Source organism: Ambystoma mexicanum, chromosome 4q (genome assembly GCF_040938575.1).
Source record: "Ambystoma mexicanum isolate Mex_15411 chromosome 4q, UKY_AmexF1_1, whole genome shotgun sequence".
Lineage (NCBI taxonomy): Eukaryota > Metazoa > Chordata > Amphibia > Caudata > Ambystomatidae > Ambystoma > Ambystoma mexicanum.
In genome coordinates this window covers 492,575,434-492,593,828 of record NC_090928.1, presented here as the reverse complement: position 1 = coordinate 492,593,828, position 18,395 = coordinate 492,575,434, and the positions used below count along the sequence as shown (strand labels likewise).

Genomic DNA, 18,395 nt, shown 5'->3' with positions numbered 1-18,395 from the left:
AACAAGCTCACAACATTTACCAATCCTTAAATGTAGGTTTTGCGTAGTTTCAACAATGAGGCAAGTAGATGGTTTCAAGTTATGAGAAGAGGGGCCAGCCAAAGAGGTGGCTGGAATGCGGCTTTTACTGGATGGTTTAAGTGAAAGCCCATGTTCCACCTAGGCAACTGGCTCCTTCAACGTGACTGCTATTTTACCCTCATCACATTGGCCCCTGCTACTCCCAATCCCCACCGCAAGCTCCCACTTCCACTCCCACTCCACCCCCTGGCACTCCCTTTCCTCACACTCCACCCACCTGGTTCCCTTGACACTTGTCATTCTCTGATGTTGCCTAGGTTATAGAAAAGGGACTCTGTTTCTATATTCATGGTGGCCATCTTTGTTTAAAGTTTATTTATAAGGGAATTTCGAGCACATGCTCAGCACATATCAAATTCCCTTAAAAAGACTGTTATTTGCACCGTATTATTCTTCACTGGGGTACTAATAGCAATGCACATCTCAGATGGGCGCACTAAGGCGGGGAACGAAGAAACCAGTAATTGCCTCCTCCACAGTGCCCATTGATTCAATACGTCTTCTGCCACCCTTCTTCTGCAATCTAACATGGATGAACATAGTCTTCCTATTTACAACACTGTCCTTGGCTGCGCTCGCAACTTCAGTGGCTCTTTGTTCTCACATTGCATCACCAGGGTTAGCCACACCACCCACACAAAATGAAGCAAAGGATCTGTTTGCAGAAATGGGACGATATTCATCAGAGCAATTCACTCCTAATTAAGGTGGGTGGCTTCTACTCTGTTCAGGAGAGCAGAAATTCCTCTGATTGGTCAAAGGAACAATCTCTCTAATGCCCAAAAAGAGAGAAAAACAGAATTAGGTGTCTTTCCATAACACAATGTATAACTGTGTTATTTGTTAACCAAGTGAAATGACAATAACAGGAGAGGAGATACTCAATACACAGGAGTAATAATTTGGAAATAAAAATACGTTGCATTCAATTTGGCTAGATATAGCAATATATGTTCCATCCTCCTCTAACTGAGGGCAACAGTTTCGGAGTTAGATCATCCAGGTTAGTGAGGGAAGGATTACAGGAGCAACCTCGTGTTTTAATGACTTTTTATAAAGCAAACGCTGATTACTGTGTAACAGAATTACCTTTTTCCCCACAGTGCCAGACTTGTAATGAGGCCCAATGTCCCCAATGGTGACCAAAGAACTGGCCTGAGGGTAGATAGCACATTTTTAATATTGTGACAAAAACTGAAAGGTTAGAACATGTTCCCAATGGCAAGGAGATAGCGCCCTTTGTGTGAAAAACATGCAAAAATATTTTGAAAAGTCATTTTCGTGATATTGCAAATACTAAGCATATGGAATACTACAGAGCAAATTATGTTGGCCAACAATTGGACGGATATTTTGTGATACAACTCAAGATACATTTTGTTATTTTATATATTGAATTACAGTACATCTCTCAGGGTAAGAGACAGACCAACATGTTCATATTTAATTCATATTTAATTTTTATTTAATCAAAACAAGGTTCATAACAACTTGAAAAAGTGCATATTGAGTGTATTATTTTTGTAATTTAAGACATTCCTTTTTATTCTGCACTATCCTTGCATTCAGTCACCCACTTGTTAGTAGCGTTTGGCCATATCATATGTTATTCAGTAGCAGCTGTGCCAGTATATTAAGCCTCTCCCCCTTTATTATGGAATGTGAGATGCCAGGCTAAATTGGGTTATCTTTTGGTCAGAGATGTTTGTCAAAGTTAGCACCTGTGATTATGTTTGCTTTTGATAGGGTGACATTTGTTGAGATCTTTTTGTTTGGTGGCTTGATATAAGATGGTGTTAAAGCGTGCCTTTTTTTGTCATTTGTCACTATTTCATGTCTCGTCATGCAACCCCTGCACCCCGAGCCTATAACAACTCACATATTTTCAGTACTCTGTAAGCGTGCCCAGAAATGAGATTGCCTCTGCTGGCTGTTATGTTGCTTATGGTTGATGAGATAACACTTTCTGCTAAATAAATACAAAATGAAATAGAAAAGTTTTAATGTTGTTCTCTACTGAAGTTTATTAGTTTTGAAAGAATTAGGTGATGATGATCCAGTCAGATTTGCTGAGTAGCATCCGTCTCACAGATGAAGGTTTAGCTCACATATAGAGTGCACCAATCTTTGTGACCCGCAGCCTGTACCATGAAATCAAATTCGAAGTTGGACATGGTGTTTTCAAATTCCCATGCAGATTTATTTGTTGGGAGATGGATCCAACGTTTTAAGGATCCGATGATGAATAGCCTGATGAATAGCCTGCTGGATTGAGAAAAAGTTCCGACATCAGGTCTTACCACTAATATAGGGCCGGGGGTAGAAGCCAAAAAATGAGGCGAGGGTTGTATTGTCATTAATTGTACACTCGGAGGCTGTTAAATACTTTTTAGCAGTACTATGTTAGAGCTACTCTGCTAGAAGCTGTATTGTCACTTTTTTGTAGATAGGTTTTCATCATCTGGGATCAGCCATTGTCAAAATGGCATGTTACATGCTACTAGCCAGGCATTCAAAGTCACTGGTCCCTTCAGTTCTACCCATGTACGCAGCACACCATTTCTTAGATACAAAGAGTCAGGCATCAGTTTCCAATGGCTAGTGGCTAGTGAAAATGGTGAGCCCTTGTCTAGGTCAGTGGTATGGTAACTTGAAATCAAGTATCTGCAATTCCCAGGAAGGTGAGATTGGATACCTAAAGTAAAACGTTTAAGAAGGACACAATTATTGGTATTGATTAGGTCTATTTTGAAGTCCTTAGGGGTGGCTATTGTGAGCAGTTTTCTTCAGCATTTGCTGGTTAGTAAGGGGTTGTTCAGGTGATTAGGCCCTGTTTTTCCGTTAAGTATAAAGGGCAGAAGGCTGGCACTGCCTATCTCTGTAAAACCGTCTTGTTGTTGTCTCAGGGTTGCCTGGGACCAAGAAACACTCCAAAACTTTATGTTAGAGTTCAAAACTTTATTTGGGGATTATTTACAAGAAGGGCCAACTTAAATGCAAACATGATCTTCCCAAAGCGAAAAGAGCATGGATTGTTCATTTTCTTGAAGTGGCTGGGTCCCTTTCCTCTGAGATCCAACCCCCCTGCCCTCCGTACAGTGGCATCTCTATTATTCCTGAGTTTGCAGGACTTTCTGTCTTCTGGATCTTCCATCACAGTCCAAAGGGTGTTTTTTCATCCTCTTACTAGGTGTTTTGGGCTTTCGGGTGGACAGAACCATTCTCCTGTTGTTGTTCTAGTTGTGAGTTTTCTGGGGTCCCATTCCCCAAGGCTCAACATGGCATGTAGACTTGCAAGCAGACAGCTAAATTGGAGTAGGCGAAGGGAGGGCTGGAGAGGTGCCGCTGGGTGGTCTGTTTTACCCATGCCTCTTCATCCTTATCTATCTGCTCTTAAGATAACCCCTCTGGCCTACTTTGTTTCCTCCTCCCACTATCTGTCCAGGACAACCGTAGCCCTGACATATAGAATCCTTCCTAAGCTGTCTGCCAATGGGACCATTCTCTACATTCACCTTAGTCTCTGCTTCACTCGCTGATGCTCCGACCTACTCCTTGTACCTCCTTCATCTCTGGATATTTCCCCATCCTTCTCCTCTCTTTTTGCCATCCCCCATGTTGAGACACTTTCACCACCTGCTGTTACCTCCTCCAAACCAACCTCTCTTGGTGTTATCTCCTCAGGGCCACTGCCTTCTTTATTTGTTGTATTAACCTCTACCTCCTCTCACTACCACTTACTCTGTACCACTCTCACCACCTGATGTTACCTCCTCTGAGTGACTTCTGGCCCCGGATGTTATCACATCATCATGTTCCTTGGGTTTTAATACCTCCTTATGACTTGTAGTCTCTCTTTCTTATGTTATCTCCTCCTCCTTGAATTTCAGTCTTACCACATCATCCTGACTCCCAGTGTCTTCTCCTCATGCCACACCATCCTTCTATAATATCCTAGCTCTTTCCAGCTCCTGCTGCTCTTATGTGCTGCCAACTCTCCAATCTCTTCCTTTTCTCCAGTGCCCACTTTCTCTAACTTTCTCCAACTCTCTCCAATCACCAGCACCAGCCAAATTCGAGCCTCATGCTCGTCAATCCCACACTGGCAGATTGAGGCTGGGGTTTTTACAGTGTTCCCTCTGGTGTGTCCTGCAAAGGACCCCGCTCTTCGTTTTCCTTAGAATTTGACTTGAATGCGGGAGAAGGATGGGGTAAACTTTCTAAAATCTCAGAATAGAGATTGTTGATTCATGTTAAAAAAAATTACGTTGTGTCTTCCTCAAAGAAACCCCCTTCCGGAAACCAATGGACTTTTAATTGTATCACAAAACTGTGTCCACCACTGGCCACCAGAGATTAAACATGTATGTTCAAAATTGCATCAAGCACAGATCTCTCTCGTATGTCCTGGGGAGCCCGTTGAAGCATACTTATTTTACAGTAGTGATAGAATAGAAACAGTGTTAGGATATACATTACTACAGCTTCCTGAATCAAATGGGCTTAGGTGATGGGTTTGCTGTTCAATGTTAGGACTTTGCTCTGTATGGAGGGAGCTTCCGGCTTTACAAATCCACTATGGGGTGTCACAGTCAAATTGACTGCCCTGTACATGAGTGCTGTAATTGACCCCTGGCATGTGAGTGACACCAAGGAAGAGTGACCAGGGGATCCTTCTCATGCATGCCCCCAGGACCAACATCCACTGGCTTGCAATGGCACCCGACCTCCCGACTCACTCCTTTGGCGGTCCCAGAACTATGCAGGGGACTTCCTCACACAGCAGAAAGTTAGGCAGATGAGGTGGTGATGTGGTATAATGTTGAGAGTTGTTGTTGACTACTTGTTCAAGGGAACCCTCATGCTCATGGTGACATGTTGATTATGGCTCTAGTCCTTCAGTTTTGGAGAAGGCTTCTGATCTTCCTTCATCATTTGGTGCTGGCTTGGGTAGCCCTTGATGCTCACTCATGGAAGGTACGAGTTTCTATTGTTTAATAAATGCCATGATTGTGATTGAGAAATGTCTGTATGTTGTTTCTTGTATGGACCATAAATTACGTAATCTTTTATAACACGCTTAATACTGGGGACCAGTTTTTAAGCGGGGGACCAGGACTCAAAACTGTATTGCTCTGCGTTATCTTGCTTCCAAGACAAGCGTGTTGCCCCAGAGCTATCCTCACAGCCCTACACATTGAGGTTGTTGTTATAGATACTGATGGTGTGTTTACCTATATCTTTCACCTCCCTGTATACTTTGTGTTGCTTCTTAGGAGAAAAGCATTTTTATTGTCACCCCCAAAGTTTTATTTCTTCAGGGTGGAGGTGAAGTTCTATTACTGCAGTTCCCGATTTGGGACAGTGGTAGCATTCAGCAAATAGTGCATTTGGGATTGTTATCAGTGTTGGTTATTTAAATTTCTTGCCCGCTGCCTCCGAGGTCATGTTAGGTTAGCAGATTAACTCAAAGCTGATGGGTGCAGAAGCCAAGGTCTGCAATTGTTCTCCGTTGCTTGCTTGGGTGCTTTTGCTAACTGAGCAGCAGTGTGCCTGCCCTCTTTATTTGCTAAAGGTGAATGCTTCAACAGTGTGCCAAGTCCCTGTCAGTAACACGTCCATCTTCATCAGTTCCTTCTCCCAGTAAACACGTAGAGAACCAGACATTCTGTAGCGCTCCAGTGTTCAACACTTCAATCTTTATAACCATCTTCTCCTAGTAACTATGTAGAGACAGAAAGAAAGATGCACAAAGGACTCTCCATAGTGTGTAGTATGTATGCCTGCTCCTCCTAGCAAACATGTAGTGGCTGTTTAACTCTCTGCATCTCCCACTGTGGTCACTCCTCATGACCCTCATCTCCTAGTAGAAACTGTGAGTTGCTCTGCGACACCTATGCTGTTCAGCCCTTATTTAGGTATTTATTTATTTATATTGCGCACCTAACCCCTAAAGGGGTAGCAAGGCGCAGAGGCAACTAGAGAATTGCAAGGCTTAGTTACATACAGGGGAATGCAGTCCAGCCGTGGTTACAGTGCTGGACACGTCAAAAAGAAACAATGCACGCCGATGAGGCATAGATTACAGAAGTATACAATATAAGCAGTACTATATACAATACATCGGTTGTCTCTTGAAAAGGCATCTACACTGAGCAGTTGACAACCTAAATGTACATATTTACAATCATAGTGGTGGAGCATCAGGGCAGCAAGAGAGCATGAGGTCGTTATGTGTCGTGAATCTTGAGCCAATGGATGGTCTTAGTTCTGAATAGGCGGTAGGGGAGGTCCTCCCTGCAAGGAGGTGGAAGGGAGTTCCAGTATTGTGCTGCTTTAACAGGAAAGCTGTTCCCACCCGACATAGACCGTTTAAACCTGGGCACCAGGAGGAGATTGGAGTTGGTCATTCTAGAGGGGCGAGAGGAAGTAGGTCTGGTGAATCTAGTGATGAGGTATTGAGGGGCTGCTTGGTGGAGGCATTTGTGGGTCAGGGAAACCGATTTGAGGAATATTTTGTCTTTGTTGGAAAGCCAGTTGACAGACCTTCTAGAATCAGAGATGTGGGCTTTCTTAGAGATACTGAGGGCCGCTCTTAGGGCGTTATTTTGAAGGATCTGAATTTTGTTCGTGATATATTTGTTGCATCCTACATAAAGTGCGTTGCAATAGTCCAACTTGGACAAGATCAGAGCCCTGGCTAGGGTGATACAGTTAGACGGAGAGAGAAAAGGTTTGGCTGCTCTGATGAGTTTGCATGTATAAGATGTGGCGGATGCCATAGCATTAACTTGTTTTTTAAAGGTGAGAGTGGAGTCTAGGTAGAAGCCAAGGGTTTTGACCTCCTTGGCTACCGTGATCTTATTGTTGTCAATTACGAAGGAGGAGTAGTTTTGGTCTAGTTTGTTAAGGTTATGTGAGGACCCTAGAATGAGGAGTTCTGTTTTGTCATCATTCAGGCATAGACCGTGTGAGGCCATCCATGCCTGGATGATGAGGTACACTTTGTTAACGAAGGCCAAATCCTTGTCATAATCCCGCGTCAACAGGATGAGGATCTGGGTATCATCGGCATAATTAGTGTAGGTGATACCCAGACCATCTAGATCATCAAAAAGGGGCTTCGTGAAGATGTTGTACAGGGTCGGGGAGACACAAGATCCCTGAGGCACGCCACAGGTGATGGGTGTTAGGTCGGCTGCTTCTATTAGGGAAAAGACTTTCATCGTGCGGTTATTTAGAAACGATTGGATCCAGTCAGTTGCCTCTTGAGAGAAGTGGGCGGCTTTTTGAAGGTGGTCACATAGGATCTCGTGGTCGACCAGGTCGAAGGCAGCCGAGAGATCAAGAAGTAGCAATAGTGCCACCTTACCCTGATCTCTGAGCTCATCTATCTGTGCCTTAAGATCTATGAGTGCGGTTTCGGTGCCGTGTTGAGGCCTGAAGCCCGATTGTCTGACTCCTAAGAGATGGAAGTGCTCAAGGTAATGTTGGATTTGTTGGTATACTATTTTGTCAAGGATTTTAAGAAGGAATGGTACTGTAGTGATGGGGCGATAATTAGTGGGAGTAGATTCGGTTTTTTGAGCAGGGGGAGGACCCATGATTGTTTCAGATTGTTAGGTACGCTGCCTGATATGAATGACGCATTTATTAGTTTGGTAATAAATGGTGCGAGATCACGAGCCGCATCCTTTATCAATTGTGCGGGGCATAGGTCCCCATGGCAGTTTGAAGGTTTGAGGGTGAGAATGACCGTTTCTACTTCTTTGGTGGATACTCTGTGGAAGTTAAAATGGGGAATATGCACAGGGGGGTGTGTCTGAGTTGGGTGTATCTTTTTAGGGGTGGGGATACTGGGTTTGGTGGAAGAGAGAAGGGAATCTTTTTTAATGTTTATCTTTGTCTTGAGAGAGGAGATTTTGTTAGCTAAGGCATTTTGTATACCCTTGCACCAGTTTTTATCCTTGAGGCACGAGTCAGGAGCTTGGATGGACGATTCAACCTTTTTTAGTATTGTAAAGAGCTCTCTGGTGTTAGATTTGGCTTGTGAGATTCGAGTGCTGTGGGACGTTTGTTTGGCCAGGATGATTTCTTTTTTATAATGAGAGGCTAGTCTACTCAAGTTTTTCTTATTTTCTTCTGAGGGGAGTGATCTCCACATTTTTTCACAGCGTCGCTTTTCCTGTCTGAGGGCTTTAAGATGAGGCGAAAACCAGGCGTTGATGTGTTTTCTAGGTTTGCTCTTTTTTAACTTCAGTGGGGCTGTGGCATCAAGAGATGAGAGCATGACTCTATTATATATGTCTACCATCATTAAGGGATCTGTGTGGTCCGGAATGGCATTCAAGGTCGGTGCGATTAATGGGATCAAATTTTCAGGGGTGATGTTCTTTTTATTTCTAGTCTGAACAGCTGGAGCTATACTGTCAATTTGCGCTGGTGTCGCCTCTAGGGTGAACGAGATCAGGTAATGGTCTGTCCAGGGCTGTGGAAGTATAGAAGAGATCAGGACTGGGCAATTGTGCACAGCTAGCCAGTCCAGAGTTCTACCTTTGGTATGAGTGGGCTCTGTGATCTTCTGGGTAACGCCCAGTTCCTCTAAGGTATTATTAATTATTGTGGCGTTAGCATCTGCCGGGTCGCTAAAACCAAGGTTAAAGTCTCCTAATACGATACTTTGTGAGGAGTTCTTGAGTTTATTTGATAGGATATTTGTGAGGTCTTCTTCAAATGACCCTAAGGGGCCAGGTGGTCGGTAAATAAGGTGAATGGAGATGGATTGTGTATTAGATAAGGTTAACTTTGCAGTTAAGGATTCACAAGATCCTATGTTGGCTGGTGACTCAATGGTCAGAGGGAATTTAGTTTTAGCTATAATGGCAAGACCTCCGCCTCGAGAGGCGGTATGATCGAGTCTTAGTAGAGTATAGTCATCTGGTATGGCTAACATAATTGCGGGCCTGCTGTTGGATGTAGCCAGGATTCAGTAACGGCTAAGAAGTCCAAGTCTTCATTGTAGAGTAGGTCGGCAATGTCTGTAGCGTGGGCTACCATGGAGCGGGCGTTTATCATTGCTCCCTTGGTCTCAGGTTGTACTGGTTTTAAAAGTGATAGTGAGGATTTATGCGTGTCTTTCTGGGCGTGGATAGGTTCACGATAGAGTCTACTGTTTAGTTGAAGAGGGTGCTGGGAAGGGCTGTGGGGGCTAGTAATAGCCTTGCTGTGGGCTGATTTGGTTAAAGGGTCATAAAGCCTTGGGAGCCTGGCACGTAGTTTGAGGTTCCTCTGGAGGACAGTGCAGGGTGCAGAGATCATATCAGTTGGTTTGTGAAAATTAGGTGGGGACTCGTGTGTAAGTGAGTTTGGTACCATGGTCAGGTATTGGATATTCATAGTATAAAGAAGTGATCTAAGTAGCACAGTATAGAGCGTATGGAGATACATTGTGTACGCGGGTAGGATAGGATAGGTGCAGGGTGGTTGTTGGCAGTTAGCCTACAATCGTGAAGCAGCTGGGTATGAAAAAGCAGCAGTATGAATGCAGGGGCAGTAGCACACCACAGATGGGCTAAATGCAATTCTGGGCGCAGGGCGCCTCTAGGCTAGTCAATGCAATCACAGATGGGCTAAATGCAATTCTGGGCGCAGGGCACCTCTAGGCTTAGTCAATGCAATCACAGATGGGCTAAATGCAATTCTGGGCGCAGGGCACCTCTAGGCTAGTCAATGCAATCACAGATGGGCTAAATGCACAGATGGGCTTATACACTGTCTTCTCCTTGTATAAACATAGAGACAGAATGGCTTCTCCTCAGTGGTTAGAGCTTATGCCCTTAGTGGCAACTCTCTGCATCTCCCACTGTGTCCACTCCTCATGACCCTCTTCTTCTAGTAGAAACTGTGAGTTGCTCTGCGACACCTCTGGTGTTCAGCCCTTATACACCGTCTTCTGCTAGTATACACATAGAGGCAGAAAGATGCTCTGTGGCTTCTCCTCAGCGGTTAGTGCTTATGCCCTTAGTGGCTTTTTAACTCTCTGCATCGCCCACTGTGTTTAATCCTCATGACCCTCTTCTCCTATAGAAACTGTGAGTTGCTCTGCGACACCTCTGGTGTTCAGCCCTTATACACCGTCTTCTGCTAGTATACACATAGAGGCAGAAAGATGCTCTGTGGCTTCTCCTCAGCGGTTAGTGCTTATGCCCTTAGTGGCTTTTTAACTCTCTGCATCGCCCACTGTGTTTAATCCTCATGACCCTCTTCTCCTATAGAAACTGTGAGTTGCTCTGCGACACCTCTGGTGTTCAGCCCTTATACACCGTCTTCTGCTAGTATACACATAGATGCAGAAAGATGCTCTGTGGCTTCTCCTCAGCGGTTAGTGCTTATGCCCTTAGTGGCAACTCTCTGCATCTCCCACTGTGTCCACTCCTCATGACCCTCTTCTCCTATAGAAACTGTGAGTTGCTCTGCCACACCTCTGGTGTTCAGCCCTTATACACCGTCTTCTGCTAGTATACACATAGAGGCAGAAAGATGCTCTGTGGCTTCTCCTCAGCGGTCAGTGCTTATGCCCTTTCCTTCCATTTAACATGTAGTCGCTGTTTAACTCTCTGCATCCCCCTCTGTGTTCAATCCTCATGACCCTCTTCTCTTAGCAAGCATGTGCAGATTGTGAGTTGCTTTTTTGCGGCAGCCCATGTGTCCAGTCCTTATAACCATTGCCTTCTTCTAAATCTGTAGTGACTGCAAGAACCTCTATGCCTCACCTAGTGCAAGGCCAACTTCATTGTTAGGTATAGGCTGCTGCTGCTCAAATGAATACCTTTTATAATGCTCCAATACACCTTCACTTACATAAACCTTTCAATTCAGGGATCGTCACGACATATGCTGAAAAGCCCTACCTAGTAAGGTACGCCTTCACCATTCTCAATTTGGAGAGTCGTACATGGTATGATCTGATAAGTCATTTATAATGCGCCTGTACACAAGTGTCTCTATTGTACATATTGTCGGAACACAAGTGGACTGGCCTTCTTGACTTCTGTGAAGAGTACACTACTTTTTTAAACAGTTACTTGAGCACCAGGAATGCCGTGTGCCCTTTCCAAGCACTGCATTAAAGAACCTATGCATGCAGCCTTGGCAGGTTCATGTTTCACTAACAGAAAGACATTTCACGTGTAGTTGTATTGCGCTGAGACAGGAAAATACAAGTACTTGACAAGACAGTGATTTTTGTAACATTAAAGCCCAACACTAGATAAGGAAGGGGTTTACCCCCGCAGGGGAAGATTCCATTTTCATTATACAGCCGTGAGTGCTGAGGCAACACAGGTTTTATCTCTCAGGAGTGACTCGAACACAACCAAACAAAGCTATTTTACTTGTTTTACTTACTGACCCCTTGTGCGCCCTTTCACACACGGGTTGACTATTTTGAAGAGTTTTTTTTTTTTTTACAGTAGCACATTCTGCAGAAGCAGCCATGGCTTCGGCATTATATTCTAATATTACCTGAATCTCCCAACCCAGACTCTTTTCTCTCTTTGCTTTGTTCTGCCTCGATATGAGCAGAACTGAACACATTCCATGGAAAGAACTTCTCTCCTGCAGCAACCGCCTCCCTCTGCAAACCTCGAAGCCAGGAGCATTTTGCCCTTTATTCTGGCCTCCGCGAGACTCGGCACTGGCAGCACACTGTTTTTAGAAGAAGGCTGTTTGGTCCAATGTAGAGGGGGGAAGAAACACGCTGGACAAAAGGAAAGGGGTCACTGGAGGGGGACCGGAAGGAAGTGTACTGACAGGGCAATGTGCATGACTGTGTGTGGATGTCCGAGTACACTGTAAGTGGACACAGTCCGTTTGTGCAGCAGAGTAAGCGTCGCATCACTGAAAATAGGTAAGGAACTTTTGGTCAGATTAGGTGGGTGGTCTACGTCGTTTTGAAAATCGGATTTGTGAAAGGTCACACTGATTAGGCGCTGGGAGTATTTTGGTCCTCCACAAGGGAAACACATTGCCTGTGGGATCTCCAGGGGTGGGATGGATAATAGGCAATATTTTGGAAAGGTGTGCCCGAAGCAAGAAGTTTGACATCACACTTTCAGTCTATGATGTCCCAAGACCCAGAGGCTGGAGATTACTTTGGACAAAAGCAACCTGAAATGTACTTATTGGGGTTTTAGAACGTGCCACAGATGAACCCACACCAGCGTGCCAGGTGTAGGGATGACCCACCTGCATCCTGTGACCTTACAATGAGTCACAGGGTAAACAGAATACATCAGAGTCTTCTACCCACAGAATATTATGCAAAGAAGGACAAGGACGCCTTTCAATTAGCATTCCTGTTCCCAAACACGTCAGCAAACACACATTATTGCTATTATTATTATTGATGATTTATATAGTGCCCTGCTCCAGACTCCTCCAGCTTCTTAGTACCGATAAGAGGGCAACGCACGCACCTACAGATCTGTTGAAATCCTTTCTGTTTCTCTTTTATTGTTGTGTCTGTCATATGATTCTATGCACTGAGGTTTGTAATTCTGATGCACCGAAGGACTCTGGCCGAAGTGTGTTCAATAAAGCTTCTGCATTCGTGTTAAAAAAAAGTCAGTCTTTGACTGAGGGTAAACTTTGTCCTGTTTACAAGGTTAGCATTCCTTGGATCTATGCCATCACTACGACTTTTAAATGTTGAATCCGCAAATGTCGACTTTTGTTCTGTTCTTCCCAATTACATGCGGGGGAGACACCCCACAGCCACCCACCATACTCCACCAACATTATATATTACCCTAACCCACCCCAGCATATCATTGTGGGCAAAATTTACCAAAAAAGGGCAGCATTTTTGGATTCAGCATTTTCAGGGTCGCAGTGCGTATGATCCCAGCTTCCTTTACACATAACCCCTCCTGCTTAACATTTCTTACAATACTTACATGAAGGCTTAACATTGAAACTCATTGGAAGAGGTCTCGATTCCAATGTTGCCGCAAGGAGAGTTTCTCTATTAAGTGATGCACTTACCTTGACATGACCTAGCTGCGGCCAGTTGGTACCCATCAGGACATACACAGGAGAAGCGCCCGGGCTCATTGACACATTGATACTGGCACATGTAACCCGAGGCTCTGCATTCGTCAATATCTGAAAAGCAAGAGCAAATGACAACTGTAACTATTGCAGGCCAATCACAGAGCTTCCAAGGTACTACTAGGACCGATAATTCCAAGGCTCACTGTGGCATGCGCGAGTTGGTTAGTTGTGCTCGTGATATGCAGTTTCTCTTCAGGCATTATTTTCTAGAAACCTTTCTTTGCATCCAAGAGTAGCATTAGCACAGAGCTAAACAAAATGGGAACCCCAATAATAAACATTGTAAAAAACACAACCTTTGTTTTACTTAGCGGGTGGTGTAGCAAAACCAGAATGTGTAATATTTGGATTGGAAGCCTTTTAAATGTTTCTCTCCCTCTAAGGGCTTGGTGGTATTCCTAGCTCTATGTGATTACAACGAATCAAAAAATAGTGAATGAAATAATACTAAAAAAAAGATATCTAATTTAGTTTTTTTAAATGGGGGGCATCCCCAAAACCCATGGTTTCACCACGCTTTTAACTCCACCCCGAACCACGCCCACACTTTATAAACCCTTACCCCCACGCACCCATATATTTATTTTTCTGAATTTTGTCAGTGTTATTTCAGCATAATCACTGGATACCGTATTCCCGACTGCTAGATCTGATGAGAGTGTGTGCGCAGCTGAGGATGTATATGGAGTAATTGTGCAGTGTGCTGGTTTGTGACAGCAACACAGGGTACCATCCTTCACCTATCACATATCAGTGTGGTGCGTGGTATTACCACTCTAGCAGAGGCATATTTCTGAGTGTGCAGGAGAGTGCTGCCACACCCTCGCAGAGTCACAGTCATTTCCACTGCTCGTGAGGGTTTCAAAAAGACAGGCCTTACAACAGTGGATGCAGGTGCTAACTGCATCCACCCTGGTGGGGGTCCGCCTCAGGCCGCTCGTGAAAAGCTACAGCATTACATTGCATTTAGAAGCGCAGATTTTGTTGCTCCAACTGTATGATATGAATGATATGATATGGCATTTATAACGCGCCTATATACAAGTGTTTCAAGGCGCGACGCGGCAAGGGAGGGGTAACAGAGGGAAAACAGAGACAGCAATCCTACTAGGCCAAGTGTCATTCACAACGTGCAAGTGCAGGGGGAAGAGGAAAAATGCAGAGTGGGAGGCGGGTGGGGACAGTGCAGTACATGGGGTAATAGAATACATAAAAACAATAAGAGAAGTAGGGCCAGCTGGTGGCAAGTGCAAGGGTAAGTGCAGACATCAGGTGTCAAGTGCTGGTGGGGGACTGTAGGGATACAGAAAACAGTCCCCAAGCGCAGGGGTTGCCAGGGAGGCAGTGCATGTGTGAAACTGGTGGGGGAGGGGACCTGGGCCCGAGATCAGAGGGTGGCCGCCAGGTAACCTGTACTGTTCCGCCAGGAATTCAGCAGGGGAAGAGGAGGAGAGACAGCAGAAGCAAAGAGGAAGGTTTTGAGGCGCTTCCGGAACCGGAGATGGTTCTCCTCAAGTTTCAAGGAGGCATGGAGGCTGTTCCAGAGGGAGGCCCCCGCCGAAGAAAGAGATCTACCACCAACTCGTTGCTTGGAGAAGCGACTGACCCTGATGGTGTTGGAGGCGGATGAGCGAAGAGCTCGAGAAGGAAGATATTTAGGACGAGAGAGTTGAAGGTATAGAGGCCCCATGCCCCAGAAGGCCTTGTAGACAATGCAGAGGGTTTTGAACTTAATCCTCACAGCCACTGAGAGCCAGTGCAGATATTTCAGTCCTGGAGAGATACAATCCCTGGGCTTTAGGCCAAGGACAAGTCTCGCAGTCCTGTTCTGGATGAGTTGCAGAGGGCGGAGAGTAGAAGCAGGCAGATTTAGAAAGAGGATGTTGCAATAGTCCGGCCTAGAGAGAACCAGAGCTCTGGAGACAGTGAGCTTCTGGGGGAAGGAGATGAAAGGAAGAATAACTCTGAAGAGGTACAGCTGGTAGTGTGACTTCTTGGAGACTTCAGAGATGTGAGGAGAGAAGGTCGAAGATGACCCCAAGGTTTTTAGCCTCGCAGGTGGGAGCTGGAAGAGGGCCAAGAGAGGCCGGCCAGAGAGTGACAGGAAAGGAGGGAGCTGGGTGTGCCGATGAGGAGAAACTCAGTCTTACTGGCATTAAGGCAGAGATCATTGGCGGCCCACCACTCCTTGATAGCAGACAGACAGAGATGAGAGACGGAGAAGAGGTGGCCGAAGGTAGCCTGAAAATGAGCTGAGTGTCATCTGCATAGCACTGAAAGTTGGGGCAGAGAGCGGCAATGTGGTGGGCAAGAAGTGCCAGGTATTGGTTGAACAGCTGTTAGGTGTATCGACCCACGTTCAAGTTATTATGCTGCAACATTTGGTGCTGTGGGCTTTTACAAAATCCAAGATGTCCGAAAAGCCCACATTGGTGCCAGAATCCAGGAAAACTGTGCAGTTTTTGCACACACCAAAATGGTCGCCTGACCTGCCAACCACCAGTGCGAGCGTGATGGGCTAGAAGCGCCATGAGTGAAACGTGGTGCCAAAGGAAAAACAGCAGTGCCTGTTAGCTCAAAAAAGCGCTTTAAAATCACCTTTGTATCTCTGAATGCAAGCTCAAAATGCCTATTTCAAACATTGCAAGATATTCAAAAATCTTACTGAACACCAGCAGACGTCTGGTAGAATGAAGTCTTGTGTGCATACCAAATCTGGAAAGATGAGGAGCCTAAAATAATGTTCATAACAAAACTGGCTGAGCTTTGGATGTCAGCAGCTTAAGTGAAATTGGACTTAAAGCCACTAAAATCAAAATGTTTAAAATAAATGAGTGACCTACTTTTGAGTGTCACATAGGTTGCTACTGTTTAAATGTCATAGTTTTGAACTTAGAATCAGCGTTCTAGCTGCATGTGTCAAAATTGTAAGTTTGATTTGAATGAAGAAAAACTGGAACAAAAATGACATTTGGCTGAAGCCTGGCTTAAAGAGATTGAATTTTGCCCGGCAACTACCCCCGACAAGAGTTGAAACTTGCCCAGCAACTGCATTCACAGGCCTGGCTGCATTCTGCTGCCCCCACCAAAAGGAGTTCACACCTCTCTGATTGAATCATGGGAGGAGTACCTGGGACTGCAGGAAACAGAACAATGAACTTTCCTTGGCTCAGGCGAATGTTAAATCAGGGGGTCATTAATGGCTTCCTATTGGAAGGAAATGGGAGGGGCACTGCCTCTGTGAGCCAGCTGAGCTTGCAGGAGGGGACGAACAAGGAATTCCCCATGTGCTTTGGGACCTAAACCACACCCATCTGGGCCAGAGTATAATTTTAGAAAGATGGATAATTCATAGTACATAATTGTCAAAATTATATCAATAATATCATGATTCCTGTGATTTTTCTGTGCACATTTTAAGAGGTGTTAGGACTCTGTGGTATGTTCTGGGGGGTAGCGGCAAATAGGGTATTACTCCAAATGTATGTGTGTTAAAAATCTGACACTTCATCATCTGATGCCCATATTCCTTGCGCTTATTTGTGTAAATTCTGGAAAAGTTTAGAGGTTGTGTTCTGGATGAAAAGGGCGGAATTCTGTCAGAAGTGAACACAACATCTTACAAAGACAGGGATCGGATGGTTTGGTGCTATTGAAAATATGTTAACTGGACATATAATATCAGAAAAATTGTACATAGATAAATATGCATTTAAGTCAAAAATAGATTTGTGTGCAAAGTGACAAGGGGAGTGTTCTTTCTGTATGCCATAAAAAAGGATGCCGGATGACTCACAATTCAGTTCCCCTGTCAGGCAACAGAGAATCCTATAGCCTATCAGGATCCTCAGAGGGTTGGGCATAGAAAGTCAGCCTTCCCACCCACTTTCAAAAGACATAAAAAGAGCCACTGAGACCCAAGGAGACAATCACTTTCCACTTTCTTGCGAAGCACTTTGCCGGACCAGACAATATCCAGAAGGACCATAGACTCCAGATAGACTCCAGAACTTGAAGCAGAGAGGCCTGAACCAAAAGCTGAATCCTTCTCAGCAGGCCTCAGAATCCAGCCACCTAACCAAACTATTCAACAGCCGGGCTGTGCTGTTCGCTTCTGGCTAGAACTTTTGCCAGAACCAGAGACCCAGACCAGACTGCGGTGCCAGTGCCAGAACCCAGAAAGCAGAGCTGTATCCAGACCGCCGTGCAGTGCCGATAGAAGACCAGACCCAGACCAGACCGCTGTGCAGTGCCAGAACTTTTGTCAGAACCAGAGATCCAGACCAGCAGAGCAGAGAGAACCGCAGCTAAACATGTTGACCAGATCTGTGACGAGGCCCATTCCTTCCAAAATTAGGAGTGAGTATCCAGCCAGAGCTGTGCAAAACCAATCTCTTATTTTAAAATAATCTAATTCAAACCATTTCCACCTATTTAGAACTGCATAGAAATCGTGTGTCCATTCTGTGATTTCGAACCTGTGAAAGTGCCATTTGTCATTCTGAGCTTTACTTTAATTTTGAGAATCTACCTCCAGTAAATTGTCCGTATCTTTTGAACCGTGCTAGGAACGAGATCTTAAAGCTAAGATCCTCAGCGTTCCAACAAGCCCTAAACCGACTTTCTACTCCTTATAGTTTTTCCGTAATCGCGCTTTACACACTCGGAAAAAGTGCTGCGAATTGAAAACTAGCTCAATCTCACTACACGTTTAAAAAAATAGCTGTCTCTTGCTTGCATTGCTGAAATTCGTTTTCAACCTGATAATCCCTCCTGAATCATTGCTAGTGTTGACCTGGACTAATTCAAAGGAGCTGTCACCTACCCTGAATCTCCTAAAGAAGATTTAACATCATTTTTAGCATATTTTCACTTCATTGTAAATCACATTAAAAGTATTTCTGCATGTTTTAAAAGCATTCGGTTGCTCTAAGCTTGCTAGGGGGGAACTGAATTGGTATTGCATTCGATTGTATTCCTGAAAATTGTGTGCTCTCCTTCCATCTCCTTATATTGCATAGGGGGGGAGTGAATTGTCAAAAGAAAAAGTGATCATATTATCTCTTGTGGAAACCACCTCAGTTTATTTCTGTGCTGCATTCTTTTCCATCATTGCATTTCCTTGAAACTATAAAAGCATTCTCAGCTATTTTATCCACTCTATACCAACTCCTAAGTAATTAAAAAAGTGTGCTAGTGTA

General features: G+C 44.6%; 1 protein-coding gene across 2 annotated transcripts in view; it reads right to left on the bottom strand.

Annotated features, from left to right (window-relative positions):
- The window catches only part of EFEMP1 (EGF containing fibulin extracellular matrix protein 1), a 678,736-nt gene that overhangs the window by 46,668 nt on the left and 613,673 nt on the right, over positions 1–18,395 (bottom strand). For both annotated transcript variants that reach the window (XM_069608055.1, XM_069608056.1), the window contains one exon: positions 13,126–13,245. In XM_069608055.1, the coding sequence (XP_069464156.1) occupies positions 13,126–13,245 (120 nt within the window). The remainder of the gene's footprint in view (positions 1–13,125; positions 13,246–18,395) is intronic.